Genomic DNA, 20,502 nt, shown 5'->3' with positions numbered 1-20,502 from the left:
AGCTTGAATATCCAAATGGAATGTATTAAGATAAATTCATAATTACATTTCTTTCATTATACTATTTATATAGTTGTAACACATTTTGAATTAAATGAAATGTCTTATAAAATTTTGAAAAGCTGTGTTGTTGCTTATATATTATTTATTTGTATCTCTAAAATTATCCACTGACTGCAAACTGCCCATAAGGGGCATATTCACCATAAAACAATCATTCCCAGAACTAAAACAGTCCTAAAAATGTCTTTGAATTTTCCTTCTGCTACAAATTTTTTATAAGAATAGAAACAGTAACTTCTTTCTGAAACAACAATGGAATCTCAATATCAAAATTAGTCAGGTTAAGTAGAGCAAGGCTGTAGTCCTAGCTCCTCAGGAGGCTGAGGTGGGAGGATCACTTGAGGCCCAGAGTTTGAGGCTGCAGTGTACAATGATAGTGCATATGAATAGCCACTGTACTGCAAGCTGGGCAACATAATAAGGCCACATCTTTCTCAAAAAAAAAAAAAAAAACAAAAAAAACTGATGCTCAGTATCAATCATTTGAAAATGAATGAATGATCATAGAACAGCAAATGCTAAATTCTGTATTCAATCTATATTTTAATTTATATTTTCATTACATTTCTGCAAGTTATTTTCATGGGTTTAAGTATTTTTAATCCCTTTTATTTTTATTTGCAAAAACATTGCACATATATCTAATTTAAAAAAATTTTTCTGGGATCATAAGCAGTTAAAATATTCTATTATATTGTTATAGCAGATTCAATCAAAATAAGATAATTACTAAATAAAATGTAAACATTGAATAGAAACATGCCTTTTTGAGGCAGGTGATGGAGTCTTATTCTGTCGCCAGGCTGGAGAGCAGCGGAGCAATCTTGGCTCACAGCAACCTCCATCTCTTGGCTCACTGCAACCTCCACGTAGCAGGTTCAAGCAATTCTGCCTCAGCCTCCCAAGGAAATGTGCCTTTTAATGAATTGAACAGGCATCCTGTGTAGGTATAGATGAATATTTCTTAGTGCTAGCTGAGCAGATACAGGTTTTAGTTTCATTTCTTTCTTGGTTTTGCTTGGTTTTTAATTGATGTACATGTTGAGTAACTTGTTCACATGATAAAGTGGATGACAGTGGAAAGTATTTTATTTTCAGTATTAGCCAATCATTTGAACTTGGCAAAATCACATAATGATTTATTATCAACAATTATTTGAAATGATCTGTGGGCTGACAATTCAATTGAATCTTCCCTCAATATTGTGAAAAGCAGAAAATTGGAAACCATCTCATTTACAAAAAATATTATTTCTAGTCGATAAACTTATGTATTTCTGAGAAGTTTATCAAAAATATTTGCCAACACTAACAAATGACAATTATACTGCTTTTTTATCATTTAGAGGTAAAAAATAGAGAAACTAAAATACATATATACTTCCACTTGTTGCCCTTCACTTTATAGCACTTAGCAAATATTGCATTAATTACAAATTGAAGGTTTGTGGCAACCCTACCTTCAGAAACTCTGTTGGCATCATTTTTCTCAATAGCATGTGCTCACTTTGTATCTCGTGTCACATTTGGTAATTCTCACAGTATTCCAAACTTTATTATTATTATATCTGTTGTGGTTATCTTTGATCTTGCTATTATAATTGTTTTGGGTGTCATGAACTGTGCCTCTGTCTCAGAAAAGATGGTGGGCTTAATGCTGTGTGTGTTCTCCCTGCTCCTTAGACCAGCTGTTTTGCTCTCTCTCCCCATCTCCTAGGGTCTCTCTATTGTCCGAGATACAACAATATTGAAATTAGGCCATTTAATAAACCTACAATGGCCTCTAAGTGTTCAAGTGAAAGGAAGAGTCACAAGTCCCTAATGTTAAATCAAAAGCTAGAAATGATTCAGCTTAATGAGAAAGGTGCTGAAAGCACGGAAAGGCTGAAAGCTAGGTCTCTCGCACTAAAATTAGCCAAGTTGTGAATGCAAAGGAAAAGTGAAGAGCATTTTAGAAGTTTGAATACAAGATCAGCCAGCCACAACATTCCCTAATCCAAAGCCTAATCCAGAGCAGGGCCCTAACTGTCTTCAATTCTATTGAAGGTGAAGAACCTACAGAAGAAAACCTTGAAGCTTGTAAATGTTGGTTTATGAAGTTTAAGGAAGTAAGCCATCTTGCTAACATAAAAGTAAAAGGTGAAGCAACAAATGCTGATTAGGAACTGCAGTAGGCTATCCTGAAGATCTAGCTAAGATCATTGGTGAAGGTGCCTACACTAAACAACACATTGTCAGTGTTGATGGAATAGCCTTCTATTGGAAGTAGATGCCATCTAGGTATTTTATAGGTGGAGAGCAGAAGTCAATGCCTGTCTTCAAATCTCCAAAGGATAAGCTGACTCTCTTTTTAGGGGCCAGTGAAGCTGGTGACTTTAAGTTGAAGCAAAGCTCATTTACTATTCTAAAAATTCTGGGACCCTTAATAATTATGCCAAATCTGCTCTACCTGTGTTTTATAAATGGTATAGCAAAACCTGTATAATAGTACAATTGTTTACAGCATAGTTTGCTGAATATTTTAAGCCCACTGTTGAGACCTGCTGCTAAGAAAAAAATTCCTTTCAAAATAGCACTGCTTACTGACAATGCACCTGTGTCACCCAAGAGCTCTGATAGAGATGTATAATGAGGTTAATGTTTTTATGCCTGCTAATACAACATTCATTCTGCAGCTCATGGATCCAGGAGTCATTTCAACTTTCAATTCTTAAAATTTAAGTACATTTTGTAAGCTCGCAGCTGCCATACATAGTGATTCCTCTGATGGATCTAGGGAAAAGGAGATGGAAAACCTTTTGGAAAGGATTTCCATTCTACATAACATTACGATCATTCATGATTTATGGGTGGAGATCAAAATACCAACATTAACAGTTTGGAAGAAGTTAATTTCAACCCTCATGAATAGCGTTAAGAGGTTCAAGACTTCAGTGAAGTAAGTAACTACAGATGTGGTGGAAATAGCACGAGAGCTAGAATTAGAAGTGGAGACTGAAGAGGTGACTAGATTGCTGCAATCTTATGATAAAACTTGAAGTAAGGAAGAGTTGCTTCTTATGGATGAACCAAGAAAGTGGTTTCTTGAAATATAATTTACTCCTGATGAAAATGCTGTAAACATTGTTGGTATAACTATAAGAGATTTAGAATATTGCATAAACTTAGTTGATAAAGCAGTGGCAAGGTTTGAGAGAATTGACTCCAATTTTGAAAGAAGTTCTACTGTGGGTAAAATGCTTTCAAATGACATCACATGCTACAAGTAAATCTTGCATGAAAGGAAGAGTCAACTGATGCAGCAAACTTGTCTTATTTTAAGCAGTTGCCAGCCCGGTGCCATGGCTCACACCTATAATCCCAGCATTTGGGGAGGCTGAGGTAAGAGTATCTCTTGAACCCAGGAATTCAAGACCAGCCTGTGCAACACAGCAATACCCCATCTCTACCAAAAAAAAATATATAAAAGAGTAGTCAGGCATGGTGGCACACACCTGTGGTTCCAGCTACTAGGGAGGCTTAGTTGGGAGGATCTTGAGCCTAGGGGGTCAAGGCTTCAGTGAGCTATGTATGAGGCGCTCTGCATTCACTGCACTCCAGCCTGAGTGACAGAGCAAGACCCTGTCTCAACAACAACAAAAAGATTGCCACAGCTACTCCAGCCTTTAGCAACCACCACCCTGATCAGTCAGCAGCCATCAACAGTCAAGACAAACAAAAAGACTGTGAATCAATGAAGGCTCAGATGATCATTAACATTTTTTAGCAATAAAGTATTTTTAATTAAGTTATGCACATTGCTTTTTAGATATAATTCTATGCACACTTAATAGACTATAGTGTGTAAAGGGTGAACATAACTGTTATATGCACTGGGAAACCAAAAAATTTGTGACTCATTTTTTTGCAATATTTGCTTCATCGAGTTTCTCTGGAATCTCATCTGCAATGTCTCTGACATATGTCTTATATGTGTTATATATATATTCTCTGCATGTATAATTTATTTTCTTCAGCTCTGCAGGTAAACTTCACCATGTTAGAGACAAAATTATATTCTTTTTATACAACTTGCACAATTTTCTTTGATTTCTTCCCTCTAAATCCTGTCGTTTTTATGGAGCTTTCATAAAAGCTTTCATGTCGCCTTTTCAAAGTTTTAGGTTGCTGCTGTTATAAATGCAAGCTTTTGTATTCTGTGTTTAAGTTATCTTTCTAAAATTTTGTGTTATTACCAATATTCTTTCAAAAGATATTATGGAGTAATAAATACTATTAGGCACTAAGGTTTAATTTCAAAATTTTGTTTGCAGGTTAAAAATAATAATTATATTTGTGTAAAAGGATATGGGTGCATTGATAAATGAATCTCAATCTATTTTATATGTGATCCATGTAAAAATTCTTAAATACAATACTCTTGGAAATTCTTAGTGCCATAGTATTAGCTAAAAAATTACTATGTTTTGTAGGCCAAATATTGAATTGAAAATTCTGACCTAATATAGCATTTATGTCCTCCAAATAGTATTCCTAGTTTCAGATGAAATACAATTGTAAGTTAAGAATGATTTGTCAAAGCAAGTCATTTATGCATTGACAAGTCCCATAAAATGCTATGGAATTTCATTGAGTCCAAGAGTCTTAATTGTTAAGTTGCACTGTTATTTTATAGTATACCAGGAAAGAAAATAGTGCTGTCACTGAAGTAAAACAACACTTTCTTAACATTTAGAGCTTTTATAACTACCGAAAGAACTTTTTTACACTTAAATGCAGATTATTTTAATAATTTTAATCAGTTCTGGATATTTTATATATATATACACACACAGATGTACATTGGATATATACATTAAAAAATTGGTAAGGTATTCCTACATGTTCTTCCCATTCACTATCTGACTCTTCTAAACTACTTTGGAGTCTGAGTTTTCAACATTCGCGTTTCACACCTAAGATTATTCTCTTTGTCAGTGTGCAATGTATATTAACAGAGAGATCCACCATTTTTTTTCTGGTAATTTCATCCAAACAGCTGCACCCAATCTGTAAGTTTTGATGCTGCTACTTACTCTACCTTACTAGAATTTGTCAACAGAAGATTTCTCAGGCAAAAATCAGGATTCATATTTATATTCATTTTTCAAATGCTCCTCAAAGGTTCTATTGAAATGTGATTAAGTATTGTCCAATCAAGCCACAGGAAATAACAACCAAATTCAGACATGCATAGGCCATGATAACAACATTACTACCTATGACTTCCTCTTGATGAACATAGATTGGAAGAAGTCATTATATGTAAGACACCCCTATTGCTAATATGATAGGATGTGAAAACAATAGGTGTCTTAGAATCAACAAATTATGGTATTGAAGAAAAATCACTGCTGAAGATAATTTTAAAAAATGTTCAGCCCTAATAAATGGCACATTATTCTAAGATGCATTATTCTCAAAAATAAAATTTTAACAGAACAGTCATTTATGTAATCATAGATTTTTGTTACATAAATTTACCTGCATTTGTTAAGATATTTTAGATATTTTAGCTATGTTTTATTGTAAAACTTTTCCATCAAGATTTGAATGATTATGGTTATAAATAAATATATGTTAAACATTTCTAATTTATTATTTCATGGGCTTCTTTCATATGACTGAAAAGAACCTGCCAAACTGATCATTTGTGAAGTATTGAAAAGTTCTCATTATATTTCATGTGAACTAATATTTCTCCTCTGACCATTAAAATGTACTTCCTCACCTTTCCAAATGATTGGATGTTAAAGATGAACAAATAAATGACCCAGTAACTGAATATTTCTTAATCTCCTCTCTGCTGTAGGCCCCATAAGTAGTGTTTTGGTGAATAAATACGGCAGCCGCCCGGTGGTGATAGCAGGAGGCTTATTATGCTGTCTTGGAATGGTGTTGGCCTCCTTCAGTAGCAGTGTGGTGCAGCTGTACATCACTATGGGATTCATTACAGGTAAATTGTTTGGTCTTCAGCTTATTCTTAACTCTTCTGCTATTTTCAAAGCCCTATGAAAAGAATGACCAACAGAAAATTCTCATTTTCTTTTAATTTACTTTTTTATGAACAATGCTGTTTTAAAGTATTTTCATCTAGTACATTGAAATTCAAGCTATATAATAGCCAAACATTTCATTTTTTTAAAAAATGAAAAAAAATGTTATCAGACAAGTTACATGTTATCATACAAATTCAAAAAGAAAACAACTTTAGTTTTTTTTTTTTCTTTTTGGCCTTTTATGCTTTTTACTCCTCAACGGAGATAATGTTGTCGGACCCAGACTTTTTGATATAAATAAATACTTTCATTACTATAAAACTTATTTTCATGACTTATTTCCATTTCCAATATCTGACTTTCCAATCATAGTATATTAAAACAGGGCCAACGAGATATTTTCTGGATGCACTGATTTAGCTTCAACAATAAAATTATTTTTGCTTGTTCTGATTAGTGGTAAAGTTCATTAACCCTGTTTCTTCTTTTTCTTACTCAAATGATCCTGTTTAAAAGCTTGGTGAGCCAAGCTTTTGTGTTATTTTCCTCTAACACAAATATTTCAAATGACCTACTGTCACTTGATTACAGTTGTTTCTCATGTACATATCTATTGATTCTAACTGACCATAACATGTACACTTGGAAAGTACTATTTTTATTAGTTTAAATAATAAATTGCATTAAAAATTTATATTCAACATCTTAGGAAAAATTAAACTTCAATATGTAAAGAGACTGAATCTTGCCTTTCTGCCCAGAGATAAAAAGGCAAAAATATTTATACTCCTGTAATCTTACACTCATGTATCATTTGATGAAAAAAAATGTATTGAAGCTTACAGTAATAGTGATGTTAAAATTTTTCTCTTTACAATCTATCCACATCTCTCTCCTTTTTTGATATGGCAAAATACATTTAATCTTGTAAATGAAAACCCTCTCATACCAAGCATTGTCATAGTGGAGAGAGTGCCTTTTCCTTTGTATGGAGATACTGACTACTACATTTGACTGTATAAGTCGGAATGGGCCTACAAATAGATGATTAGGGAAAAGATGATTTTGTTATTCCCTGCACTACAAATATCACTGGCATTATTGCTATTCTAACTTATAATTTTATTCCTTTGGCTCTTAAATATTTTGATGCCCCCAAAGTCAATTATTAAGTCTATCTATGAGGGATTTACTTTAAATCAGAAAATACTTTGACTTTGGTTTCCAAAAGTAGACAGATCTAGCATTTAAACTTGCCTTGGCACATATTATCTGTGTAATCATGGGTACGTTAAACTCCTTATACCTAAGTTTCTTTGTCTGTAAAATGAGATAAATAATAGCTCTTTTTAAAATGAGTTATTAGGATGATTAATGTAAAAAATGAATATATAGTACTTTACAGAGTGCCCAGAATTTTACTGTTCATAAATAAATGTTTGCAAATAATAGTAATCACAATGCCATTTATATAACACCTTACAGTTCTAGAACTTACTTTTTTTGGCAAAATCTGTCTGTTTTGTTAGGTAAATTAGAGTTCAGGAAGTCTAAGTGTTTTGCCCAGTAATACAAAATAGGTACTTATTTGGAGCAGATCATATCTATTGATTTCAAGCCTACATTCATTTTACCATGCCAGAATGAGAAAGAGACGGCAACTATTTCCAAATCAAAATGTGGATTAACATTTGAAGGCAAAAGTTCCAGGCGACAGAATGGGGAAAATGCAATAACATAAAAGTCCTTAAGCTTTGAAACCTAACACCTGGATTTTAATTTGTGTTCTTCCACTTACAAGCTACTTGACCATAGGCTGGTCAGTTTTGTTATTTATAAATTGGATTTAATTACACTTATTCTGCATATCTCACAGATATGGCTGAAGTAGAGTTAGAGAACATGTGTCCTGTTACCCTCCAAAGTATGTTCATGTTCTTTCCTGTCAGCTTTTAGGGGTCCTCTTTTTTATAGAAAATGTTTATATTAAAGGGTTGGAGTATTTGTACACAGCCCTGTGTATTCCACAACTAGAATACTTAACCACTTTGCAGAACTGTTTCAATTTAGATAAATCAGTAAATATAGAAGAACTCTTAACTCTCTAGTCCCTAAAATAAATATAGAGTAATGCCTAGTTTAAGGGGAAATAGGAGATATTTTATATAAATCAAATTTTATGTAAATCAATGTACTGTTTAAAGGACCTTATTTATTACAATCGCTCAGTAGCACCTTGGTGAGCTAGAACAGGTAATTCATTTTCCAAAGGTGATACGCAACACTGCCAAGGAGCTCCCTAGATAATGGGGCCTTTGGCTCATATAAACAATCAGTGTTAATCCCTGAATTGAAACTATGTTTCAAACAAAAAATCCTTTTTACTTAATAGGCATGTTCATCTATATACATTAAATGTGGAATGTGAGGGATGTAGAGCATGAAATTAATGGCATACATTCATTATTCTTTTTGTTATTTACATAATATTGAAATAAATGTTTGTGGGGAGACATAAGATTGTTACAAATTGTTACCTTTTTAGTCTGTTTATACTTCTTTAACTCTAAAAGAAAAATATTCACCTTTTTATATTGCCCTCTTACTCACAAGGAAGAAATCTGTTCCATATTTGTGTGTATAAGCATGTGTTAAAAGGAAAGGATCTGTGGAATTAAATGATTTTAATTGAGAACTAATAATTTTGTCCTGGTTTCAATCTATTGTATGATTGTTGATCTATCAGTAGAATTTCTTAGCTTCATTTCTGTGCTTTAAAATTAAAGGAATATGAAAGTGTCATTTCAAATGTTCAGTTATAAAAACTTTTTTGTTTTTGTGCAATTACATTTATTGTAATCAAAATGTACAATCTGATATTCCATTTTTAATTCTGCCTGGAGTAATTTATTTTGTGAGTGTCATAATGTGTTTGTGTTTCCTCTCACTTTTTTTTTTTTTTTTTTTTTAGGTTTAGGTTTAGCCTTCAACCTGCAACCGGCCTTAACAATAATTGGCAAATACTTCTATAGGAAACGACCCATGGCAAATGGACTGGCCATGGCAGGAAGTCCTGTTTTCTTAAGTTCATTGGCTCCTTTCAATCAGTACCTTTTTAATACTTTTGGCTGGAAGGGAAGCTTCTTGATTTTGGGAGGTCTACTTTTGAATGCCTGTGTGGCTGGGTCTCTCATGAGACCCCTTGGACCCAGTCAAACCACTTCTAAGTCTAAAAATAACACTGGCATAAGAGAAGATGATTCAGGCCTGAAGAAAATCAAAACACAGAAATCAACTTGGGAAAAAGTTAATAAGTATTTAGATTTCTCCCTTTTTAAGCATAGAGGATTTCTGATATATCTGTCTGGAAATGTCATTATGTTCCTAGGTTTTTTTGCCCCCATTATATTCTTGGCTCCATATGCTAAAGACCAGGGAATCGATGAGTATTCTGCAGCTTTTCTGCTCTCTATTATGGCTTTTGTTGATATGTTTGCTAGGCCTTCTGTAGGATTAATTGCAAACTCCAAATATATTCGACCTCGAATTCAGTACTTCTTCAGTTTTGCAATCATGTTCAATGGAGTGTGTCATCTCTTGTGCCCGCTGGCACAGGACTACACAAGCCTGATATTATATGCTGTATTTTTTGGCCTTGGATTTGGGAGTGTTAGCAGTGTCCTCTTTGAAACTCTCATGGACCTCGTGGGTGCACCAAGATTTTCCAGTGCTGTGGGACTTGTCACAATTGTGGAGTGTGGCCCAGTTCTTCTTGGCCCTCCTCTTGCCGGTAAGAACGTTTTTCATCAAGGAAAATATAAAGCATAACATTAATATCCATTAACTGAGACTCTATGTACAGCTATTTAAATGTGTTTTATAATAATACTAATAGCCTGAAGAAATATGGACATGTTAATTTTAGGTTTTATTATAAACTTTAAAATTTCATAATTAGTCGATTTTAGACCTAAATTTGTTTCAAAGCCTGGACCGATGAACTTAGAACTTATTTTAAACTGACAATTAGTAGAGTAATCTTCAAAATATTTATCTACTTTAGTTGTTTGGGTCTCTTAAAAATATAACAGAAAAAAACGCTATTTTATCTTTATCATTGGTGAACAGATCTTTCATCTTTTGACATGGAAATGTGTCAAAAATGTAAAATAGTCCCTAAAAAGGTCAGAATCTATTTTTTAATTGAGTTCATTGAATATATTAAGTTGGAACTTGTTACATGAGGAAATACATTCATAATATCACTGATATGAATATATTGACATATATATGCCATATAGAGAAAGACAGGGGTGAACAAAAATCGATTCACAGTTTTTTGGGGGCCAGATATACTTATGTTCCATATTTATAAATTGAAAAGATTACCTTCAGATTTTAAGATCTGAAATATTTTCAAAGATGCCTATAAAAGTGTCTATGCTAAATTATTCAGTAAAAAGACACAGTACACATTTAGGGCATGACCAAAGAACACCCTCACAAATTGAGAAGTTGGTATGATATTTAAAAAAGGGCGAGAGAGAGATAAAATAGTCATCACAGAGCATTAGATTTTGGTTGGAGTTTCTTGCAGTTCTTTTATCATTTCCTTCTGTGTTACAGTGGCGAATGCTTTTAGAAGTAAATTCTCGTATCTGAACTATGGTTTAAAGACATGCGTAAGAGCATTTTTAAGCTAAAATTTTGTTTAGTCTTAGACCTTAAATGTTATAAATACTATATTCTGTTTGTAGACTAGTCTTTGCCAGCAACAAGTGTATATTGTTTTGGTTAATACCGGACTTAAGTATTCACTTAGACTCTTGGCCTAGTCTCTCATGGTCAGAGTTACTGCTAGGCTAAATGTAAATTTTTCCATGTATTTAGTCAGTTTTTAATCTGTTTTCTGCATGACATCAAGGAACCATTCCAAAAGTGTGAAAATTCATGTTTAATGTTTAATTTGTTCATCTTAATGCTATCATTGACCTTTTATCTCTGAATTTTTTTTCACTTAGGTGCACAACAAAGTTGGCTCTAAGACCTAGGTGGTGTATTTGTTGTCTTTCCCTGTCCACCAGGGCTGTCCTGTGGTATCTAGCACAGGCGTTTTAGATGATATGTCTCTCAATATAAATATACCATGACATCAAAACAATTGTCAAAAAAGACTGAAAGCCAGTACGTCTAATTGTTTATCAGCCAGTTGATTTTGTTACATAAGATAAGCACAATTGGTTCTTCTTTTCATACAGAACTAGTTTGATCAAATGAGTTTTTGGAACCTATTCATTATCCACACAATTTGTAGTGTCAGCAGAGAAGTTTGTATGTCACCATGCATGATGGGATGAAAACAGAATCAAGTCCAAATACATAGTGGGGATAGATTCTAAGAATTGAAATAAAGGAATCTTATTTGGCCACTCCCACCTGAGCAGACATGTGCATTAATATTTTTTTTAAGTTTCAATATTTTTTCATGCCTATTGTGTTAACATTGCCAAGCCTTGTGCCACTGGTAGTAAATGGCAGTAATTGATTTTAGACCTGTTGTTGAAACTGTCAGACTGAAGCCATTATATATCCATTTTTTCATTCCATGTCTGCCACCTGCTACGCCTAACGCTTCTTGACTTTTAGATTGGCTTTTCCTCTATAGCATTTGATTATTGCTAAAACTGTCTGGCCCATAGTAGGTACCAAGTTGATATTTTTGAATGATTGAATGTTATTGCTGTAACTTCTTACACAGTTGCAGGACAGCTTTGAAAAGCAGGGAGTGTGTGGTTTCTATTTTGTATTTGTTTTTTTCAGACTGAACTTTCACTGCTCCTCTCAGAAAGAATTGAAGCTTTAGTTCAGGAAAAGAACTCTGATTTCTTGTTGATGCTAAAAAATTCTTAAATTATTTAGAAAGTATGCTGATGTGGCAGCCCGAAGTGATATTAACTCTGATGGGCCGTAGACCTAATGCTTTTATATTTAGAAGTATAACAATCGAGATGGATTAAAGATTTAAACATAAGACCTAACACCATAAAGACCCTGGAAGAAAACCTAGGCGATGCCATTCAGGACATAGGAATAGGCAAGGACTTCATGACTAAAACAGCAAAAGCAATGACAACAAAAGCCAAAATAGACAAATGGGATCTAATTAAACTAAAGAGCTTCACACAGCAACAGAAACTATTACTATTAGAGTGAACCAGCAACCAACAGAATGGGAAAAAATTTTTGCGGTTACCCATCTGACAAAGGACCGATATCCAGAATCTACAAATAACTAAAACAAATTTATAAGAAAAAAAAATCCCATCAAAAAGTGGGTGAAAGATATGAACATACATTTTTCTTTCTTTCTTTCTTTTTTTTTTTTGAGATGGAGTTTCACTCTTGTTACCCATGCTGGAGTGCAATGGCATGATCTCGGCTCACCGCAACCTCCACCTCCTGGGTTCAGGCAATTCTCCTGCCTCAGCCTCCTGAGTAGCTGGGATTACAGGCATGCACCACCATACCCAGCTAATTTTTTGTATTTTTAGTAGAGACGGGGTTTCACCATGTTGACCAGGATGGTCTCAATCTCTTGACCTCGTGATCCACCCGCCTCGGCCTCCCAAAGTGCTGGGATTACAGGCGTGAGCCACCGCGCCCAGCAAACATACACTTTTCAATGAAAAGTAGACATTTATGAGGGCAACAAACATATGAAAAAATGCTCATCATCACCGGTTCATTAGAGAAATGCAAATCCAGACCACATTGATATACCATCTCACGCCACTTAGAATGGTGATCATTAAAAAGTCTGGAGACAACAAATGCTGGAGAAACAGGAACTTATTTACACTGTTGGTGGGAGTGTAAATTAGTTCAGCCACTGTGGAAGACAGTATGGCAGTTCCTCAAGGACTTAGAAATACCATTTGACCCGGCAATCCCATTACTGGGTATATACCCAAAGGATTATAAATCAATCTATTATAAAGATACATGCACATGTAAGTTCATTGTGGCACTGTTTACAATAGCAAAGATGTGGAGCCAACCCAAATGCTCATCAAAGATAGACTGGATAAAGAAAATGTGGCACATATACACCATGGAATACTATGCAGCCATAAAAAAGGATGAATTCATGTCCTTTGCAGGGACATGGATGAATCTGGAAACCATCATTCTCAGCAAACTGACACAAGAACAGAAAATCGAACACCTCATATTCTCTCTCATAAGTGGGTGTTGAACAATAAGAACACATGGACCCAGGGAGAGGAACATCACACACTGGGGTCTGTTGGGGAGTTGGGGGCTAGGGGAGAGATAGCAGGGGGTGGAGAGACTGGGGAGGGATAACATTAGGGGAGATACCTAATGTAGGTGATGGAGCATGGAGGCAGCAAACTATCGCATGTGTATTCCTATGTAACAATCCTGCAAGATCTGCACATGTACCCCAGAACTTAAAGTAAAATAAAAATAAATAAATAAAAATAAAAATCATTTATCAAATGAAAAAAAACAAGTGAAGTATCAGACTTGAAATTTTTAGTGGTCTTTCTTATACCTATGGTGTTCCAGAAGAAATACAAAGCAAAACTACCAGGGAGAAGAGGTTTCTTTACTAAATTTAGACAACTTATTTGAGATTCTCTTCCTTTGATATGTTGTTCAAATGGTCTCAAATGACAAGAAGTCACCATTAAGATCTGACCTTATGGTGTACAGTAGGCTGGCAAATTGCCTCAAGTAACTAATGGCTCTCTCTGTTAGGTCTTGCAATATTTGCATGATGAAAGTACACACACATGCACACATACACACAAAGAAGTATAACAATCATTGCAGAAATAGAAATATCTGACTCAGGAAGGAAAACTAAAATTACATAATTTTTGTTATGTTAACGAATATGTCATTCTTTCTTAAATAAACCCATTCTACCATCTACCTGATTAAAACTGAAAATTTTGTTCAAATATATAATATATTACAAGTAGCTAAAGTTAATACTGAGCCACCACTAGATTCTAGGGAGAATGCTCTGCATTCTGACTAAATATACTGGTTTGAAAGGTGTACATCAGAATCACTTGGAATGCATATAATAATTTATATAGATTTGTACATATTACATTTTACTATTAATAATTATTAAGAATTAGATATCTGCATGAGCAACAGACAAAACTAAATATAAGCTGACAAAATTTTAAAAGTCAGTAAACCTTCAGATTAAATGGCACCAGGCTAGATTTTAAATGGTCTTGATTAACAAATGGAACAAACGGTTAGTTTGTTTTGTTTGTTTGCTTGTTTTTTGATTTATTTATTATACTTTAAGCTCTGGGGTACATGTGCAGATCATGCAAGTTTTTTACATAGGCATACACGTGCCATGGTGGTGGTTTGCTGCATCCATCGCCCCATCATCTACATCAGACATTTCTCCTAATACTATCCCTCCCCAATCCCCCTACTCCCCGCTATTCCTCCCCTATCCCCCTACCCCCAAAGCCCCTTCCTGTGTCCATGTGTTCTCATTGTTCAACACCCACTTATGAGTGAGAACATGCAGTGTTTGGTTTTCTGGAACAGTCTTACTGATGAGTTTGCCCTTGATAATTTAGACTCAGATAAAGTAAAAAACTGGGATTAGTTCATAGTGACATGGCACTTAAACAAGAGGTTAGGTGAAGCCATTTTGCAGAGTAGTTAAGAATGAGTCCAGACAGACCTCATTAGGAGTCTAGATTCTACCATTAACTAGTTATGTAACCAGGCCCAAATTACTTCACAATACACCTTGTAAGGATCAAGTGAGCTATTACAGATGAAACGCTTAGGCTAGCGCTGGGCATAGAGGAAGCACTTAGTAAATATTAGACCCTGTTAGGAATCACGTAAAAGTCTTTGGATCTTTCCTAAAGAAAGTAATTTTTCTCTATTGAAGGAAAAAGGAAGTATGAAAAGGATGAAGCGATCCTAACATGTATGCTGTAAATAAATATAATCTATATATGTAGAGATATAAAAATATACCTCACTCATATATGTGTCAACGTATACACACACAAAAACATATATACCTAATTTGTCTTATTTGTATATTTTTACTGGGAGAAATAATTTTTAGTAAATTTAATGTACTGGTATTATAATGCTATAAGTGCATCTACATACCTTTACTAAGCAAATATAGAAGTCATAATCTAGAATTTTTTTTTATTTTTTAGAGTCTTATTTGCCATTAATTTAAATAAGAGGAATATACTTTGAGGAATAATTTATTTGGAATTTTTATCATTACATGACTGTTTTATTATGCCAACTTAAAAGATGTTCTTTGTCTCTTAGGTATGTTGGTGGATGTAACTGGTGAATATAAGTACATGTACATTTCCTGTGGGGCTATTGTGGTAGCAGCAAGCGTGTGGCTGCTCATTGGCAATGCTATCAACTATAGATTGCTTGCAAAGGAAAGGAAGGAGGAAAATGCAAGAAAGACGACCAGAGAATCTGAACCCTTGAGCAAACCTAAACATCCAGAAGATGATGTTCACGTCAAAGTTTCAAATGCACAGAGTATAACCTCAGAAAGAGAAACTAATATTTAACAAGAATCACATCTCTGATTTCAGTGTTTATGACTTTCCCTAGGAATTTGTTTTTCATTTTGTTTTTAAAGTATAGGAAAAGTTTTTTAGCTGAAATGAAGAGTCACAATTAAGGATGGAGATGATATTCTCCTCAATGGCAAATTTTAAATTAGTTTTTAAAAACTTATTTGAGTAGTTAAATTTTGAGATTATGCATAGAAAGAATCCATGCTATAGGTTTATTTCCATACCTGACTCTGGGTGTGGTCGTTAAAATACTAATTTTAAAGTCTTCCAATGACTTTCGGTCTTGGTTACATGAAGAGCTCTGAATCCCAAACCCCTGAGTTAAGTAGTTAGAAGGAGGATGTCTAATCCTACAAAGTGATCCTTTATACATTTCATTTTTTTATTTGATATTAAAGTATGAGATAGAATTGAGAGAAATTAATTACCTCTTCCTACACACCAACACACATAATCCCACATGGTTACCCACGTGTACACAAAATATCTGGAGAATAAAAAACAAATTTAAAAAAATCATGATAATTTATTTTTAAAGTAAAAAAAAAAAATCCATGAAGACAAAAGAAACATATCTGCATGCTACTTTACAATGTTGGTTTTAAAGATAAACACATGGGTAAAAATGAGGGTGATCCTTATTCAAAAATACATCTGACTGCTATAAAAATATTTACATATATGTTTGACAAAAAAAAGAAAATCAATGTTAAACCATTATATCTGAGCACTGCTAGACTTCATCCATGCAGATGAGCTTTTCTGAGTAGGGGACATTAGTACCTGGTGCTAGAGAATAGAACACTCAAATAATTTTCAGAATTCTTACCTGATATGTAAAAGTATGATGACTCTTAACAATGAGCTACATTCACTGATTTTACAAGGATTTTAGTTCGTAATCCAGAAAGTAATAATCAGGTATTTTCTTTTAACCAGGACTCCATCCACATTCGCTGTTATATTGAAATATCAAAGTAAAATCCTAGCTGGCAAGATTCTAAGTAGACTGAATTCTAATTTTTCCCAACACATAGTGGTGATCGGAGGTTACTGTTATGAGTACTCCATCCGACTACAACTAAGACTGAGAAGTGGTTTTAGTGAATCCTCTAAGCTCTCTCAGCTCCCTCCCTTCCACAAAATGCTAGAGCAAAAGCAAACCCCAAGCGGGCCTTGTGCTCAACCACTGGAGATGCCTCCTAGGATAAGAATGGCAGTACTTGAAAATTCCGCCCTCTACTGATGAGACTTCCTGCTGCCTTTGGACATAACAAAGCCGGGAAACTTATCTTCTAGAAATAGAGGCACTTCGTGACTTGGAATTGTAGGTATAGTTTATAACCTGATAGCAAAAAGCTTGAAATAGTGCAGCCCAGGTTAATTCAGCACTTTCCCACTTTCATAACTATGTGAAAACATCTGGGAATCTGAATCACTCCTGAATAAAGAGGCATATTCTTTCCAAACTATAAATACAATTTTGAATGAGAAAGTACATTTAAACAAGAAAGAAATTATACATTATGACTAAAGCTATAAATACAATATTTACATTTATAAATCTGAAGTTTAACATTATGACTAATTTAAAAAAGTATTTAGTGCTTGACTATTAAAGCAATGTCACCCTTAAGATGTTAAAGGGAATTTGCCATTCTTTTTTTTTATTGTAATAAAGGCAGGTGCAATTTTTTTCCTGTGAGATTGCACCTGGATACCAGCCTTTTGTAGTAGTTAATGTCAAAGATTTGATTCATAAAGTTTATTCACTGCTTAAGCATGTGGCTCATATTTAGGGAGCTATATAAAATTCAGTTTTTCATTTAACATTTACTCTTTTGCATATGAAGAGATATTTGTATTTTTCAAATGTTAAGTAAAACAAAATGTGCCAAGATCATAGGTAAATAAATTAGGAAAAATGTGGGACTTTATGGCGGTTTTTAGTTTAGTTTCACCCTATCATGATTCTTTAATTACCTTTGTTTATATTTTTAGTTCTTTTTTATTCAGCTCTGATTTGTCAAGAAATGTAACCTCTAAATTCTGTAGTAATTCTCCAATCATAAATTTCCAAAAAAAAAAAAATTCTACTTTTCAAAGAGTATTCTGAAAAGATACATTAAACTAATATGAATATCAGATCCCCAGGGGAAATAAATGGCAAAGTAATATTCATGGGGTTTTAAGTCAAAGGCTATATTATATTCTTTTTTATTACCTTCTAGTAGAGACGTCCTGCTGGATGCATTTCAGTGGCCTTCTCCAGGAAGGAGGTTTGTTTGCTTACTGATGATTTTCTTGTCACATGAAAACCAATTCACATTTGTGTGGCTGCTCTTTGATTGTCTTCATTAGTTATTTATTTCTAACACTTATTGTATTAAATTGTTAGAAAAGAAGGTAAAATTGCACATTCAAAGCACATGATATGATCTGTACAATCCCACCTGGCAGTAGCACTGCAGAGAGTTACAAATATGCACACGTTAACTCCCATGCTTAAATATCGACAGTTAAACCAGAACACACTGAAACAGTGACATAAATACCTACAGGATTCAGAATTGTTCCAGGGTAATATAGATTATTTTACTTGTTCACTCTCTCCATCCTCTTGAACTTGTTAGATTTGTTGCTTTAGGAAAATCTTTGCAAGATTGAGAAAAGAGTATCAACCTAGGATTTTCGTTATTATATAGACACGTAAATAGAGGAGGAGATACATTTGGCTTCTGTGTCTGCCACAATTAGTGCTGAAAGTATTTCTTCCCCTAGAGAAAAACAGGTTTTCAATGTTTGAGATATCATGAAGCAAAGTCAGAGTATACCACTAAAATCCTCACTAATCTCTATTCCCCCATTATGAAATTGTACAAAAGGATGGGTATCATTAATCAAGGTATCCAAATTATTTATGGCAACTTTTCAGCATTCTTTCATTCGTGTTAACTGAGCACCCCATATTTTTCATTACTTAACCTTAAATATGCCATCACTAATTTATGAAGAGAACATTGGATTTGCTTTTTTTCTGACCTACTCTCACCTCCTTTCCTGATCCTTTTTGAGTTTACCTAGCACACCTTCAGAGACAACAGATCAGGTTTTAGTGTATTTCACATTGGAAGACATGATGTTTTCTCAATATAAACCTACATGACTCATAAATATCACTTTTTTGGTACCAAGTTCCAACACCTTAGCTCATGGACTCATTGGCCTCAGCCTAATACTAAGGAATAAGTAAAATAATTAAATTTGTTATATTTGAATGTGCACTTCAAAAATCTAGATCTTTTGTACTTATTCTTTTCTCGCTGTACAACATGACAATCAAAAATGTAGAAAAGAAGACTAAAGGATGTCATAAATGTAAGTTTTTATGTAGTTGACATAAATATGAAAAGATATTCTTGATTAGTTAGTTGAAACTTATTTTTCACTCAAAACACCTTTAAAAATCCCTTTCATATATAGAATATTGAACACTCTTAATAAAACAAAATAAAAAATCATTTTAGGCTCAATTTAATAGGGAGATAGGATACATATTGGAAAATAAACTAATATTTATGTGTTATGCATTTCATTTATGTGATGCCTTTCAATATTTAAGCCAAATCATGGCAGAATTATTACTAGCTTGATATGACAGATGAATGAAAACTGAAAACACAGAAGCTCACCAAACTACCAGAAGTTAAAAGGTAATATAAACCAAAATTAAAACTCAGGTTTACCTAAAACCAGAAAGAACCCCTAGAGTGTTCACTACCATGCTGTCTCCTGATAGAGGCCAGAGAAGTAAAGGTAAATAAAATATAGGTACAAAAAAAGTACATCTTATACAGTAAAGCAATTAGGTTTAACTGTAATTTGTATTATGATTTATTCATTGTTTACTAGAGAATTGCATTTACTAGAACCTGAATATGTAATTTCTAATTGCCTGCTTTTCTCCCCAATGCAAATTATCTCAAATAATGATTGATTATGTATAGACATGATTGCTTTAATATGACTCTTTTTCTCATAAAAATAACATATTTGACTCAGGCATAATACATTTTTTCTGAGGTTGGATTTAGGAGGAAAATGTTATCTTTGATGAATAAATAATTCCCAGATTGGTTGCTACATATCATGACCCAAAAAGTAAAATAATTAGCTGGATATGGCGGTGTGCATCTGTAGTTTTAGCTTCTTGGGAGGCTGAGGTGAGAGGGTCGTTTGAGCCCAGGAAGTTGAGGCTTCGGTGAGCTGTAATGGCCCCACTTGCACTCCAGCCTAGGCAACAGAATGAGACTCTGTCTCTATTTAAAAATAAATAAATAAAGTAATATGTACTTACTAGAGAACATTATATTTAGAATTTTAGTGATTATTCCATTTATAATATTATCCCTAGCTACCAAAAACAGATTATAAGATACAAATGATTTGGTTTATCTATATTGTTACATATTAATTTTCATCATTTAATACAACTTATACTACATTCTAACTTACATTTCAAGTTTCTCTGAACATCTGTGTTGCCATTCTCCTCTTTGTCTATTTGTTCCATAAACAAGAATCATTGCTTTTGTCTTCTCCACCTAGACTTTTCAAGTCCCTAATTAGAATGTAGTTCTCCTTACCTCTATTCAAATAGCGCACTTGCAAGGCACTGCATTCTTCATAGTCAACCATGATGCCCATGTTTATAATTATATACACATTTAAATGAATGTGATTTTAGAGTTTTGAAAAACTAATCT

At 33.7% G+C, this 20,502-nt stretch overlaps 1 protein-coding gene across 8 annotated transcripts in view; it reads left to right on the top strand.

Moving 5' to 3' along the window:
* The window catches only part of SLC16A7 (solute carrier family 16 member 7), a 292,156-nt gene that overhangs the window by 155,358 nt on the left and 116,296 nt on the right, over positions 1-20,502 (top strand). For 6 of the 8 annotated variants that reach the window (XM_032288871.1, XM_032288824.1, XM_032288843.1 and 3 more), the window contains 3 exons: positions 5,915-6,058; positions 9,073-9,891; positions 15,468-19,742. In XM_032288871.1, the coding sequence (XP_032144762.1) occupies positions 5,915-6,058; positions 9,073-9,891; positions 15,468-15,727 (1,223 nt within the window). In that variant the 3' untranslated portion in view covers positions 15,728-19,742. Of the gene's footprint in view, positions 1-5,914; positions 6,059-9,072; positions 9,892-15,467; positions 19,743-20,502 lie in introns of those variants that run through there. The other 2 variants (XM_032288888.1, XM_032288882.1) reach the window with 1 other exon arrangement.

This window comes from Sapajus apella, unplaced genomic scaffold (assembly GCF_009761245.1).
Source record: "Sapajus apella isolate SASKATOON/1434 unplaced genomic scaffold, GSC_monkey_1.0 scaffold2, whole genome shotgun sequence".
Lineage (NCBI taxonomy): Eukaryota > Metazoa > Chordata > Mammalia > Primates > Cebidae > Sapajus > Sapajus apella.
This window is presented reverse-complemented; position numbering and strand designations above follow the sequence as displayed.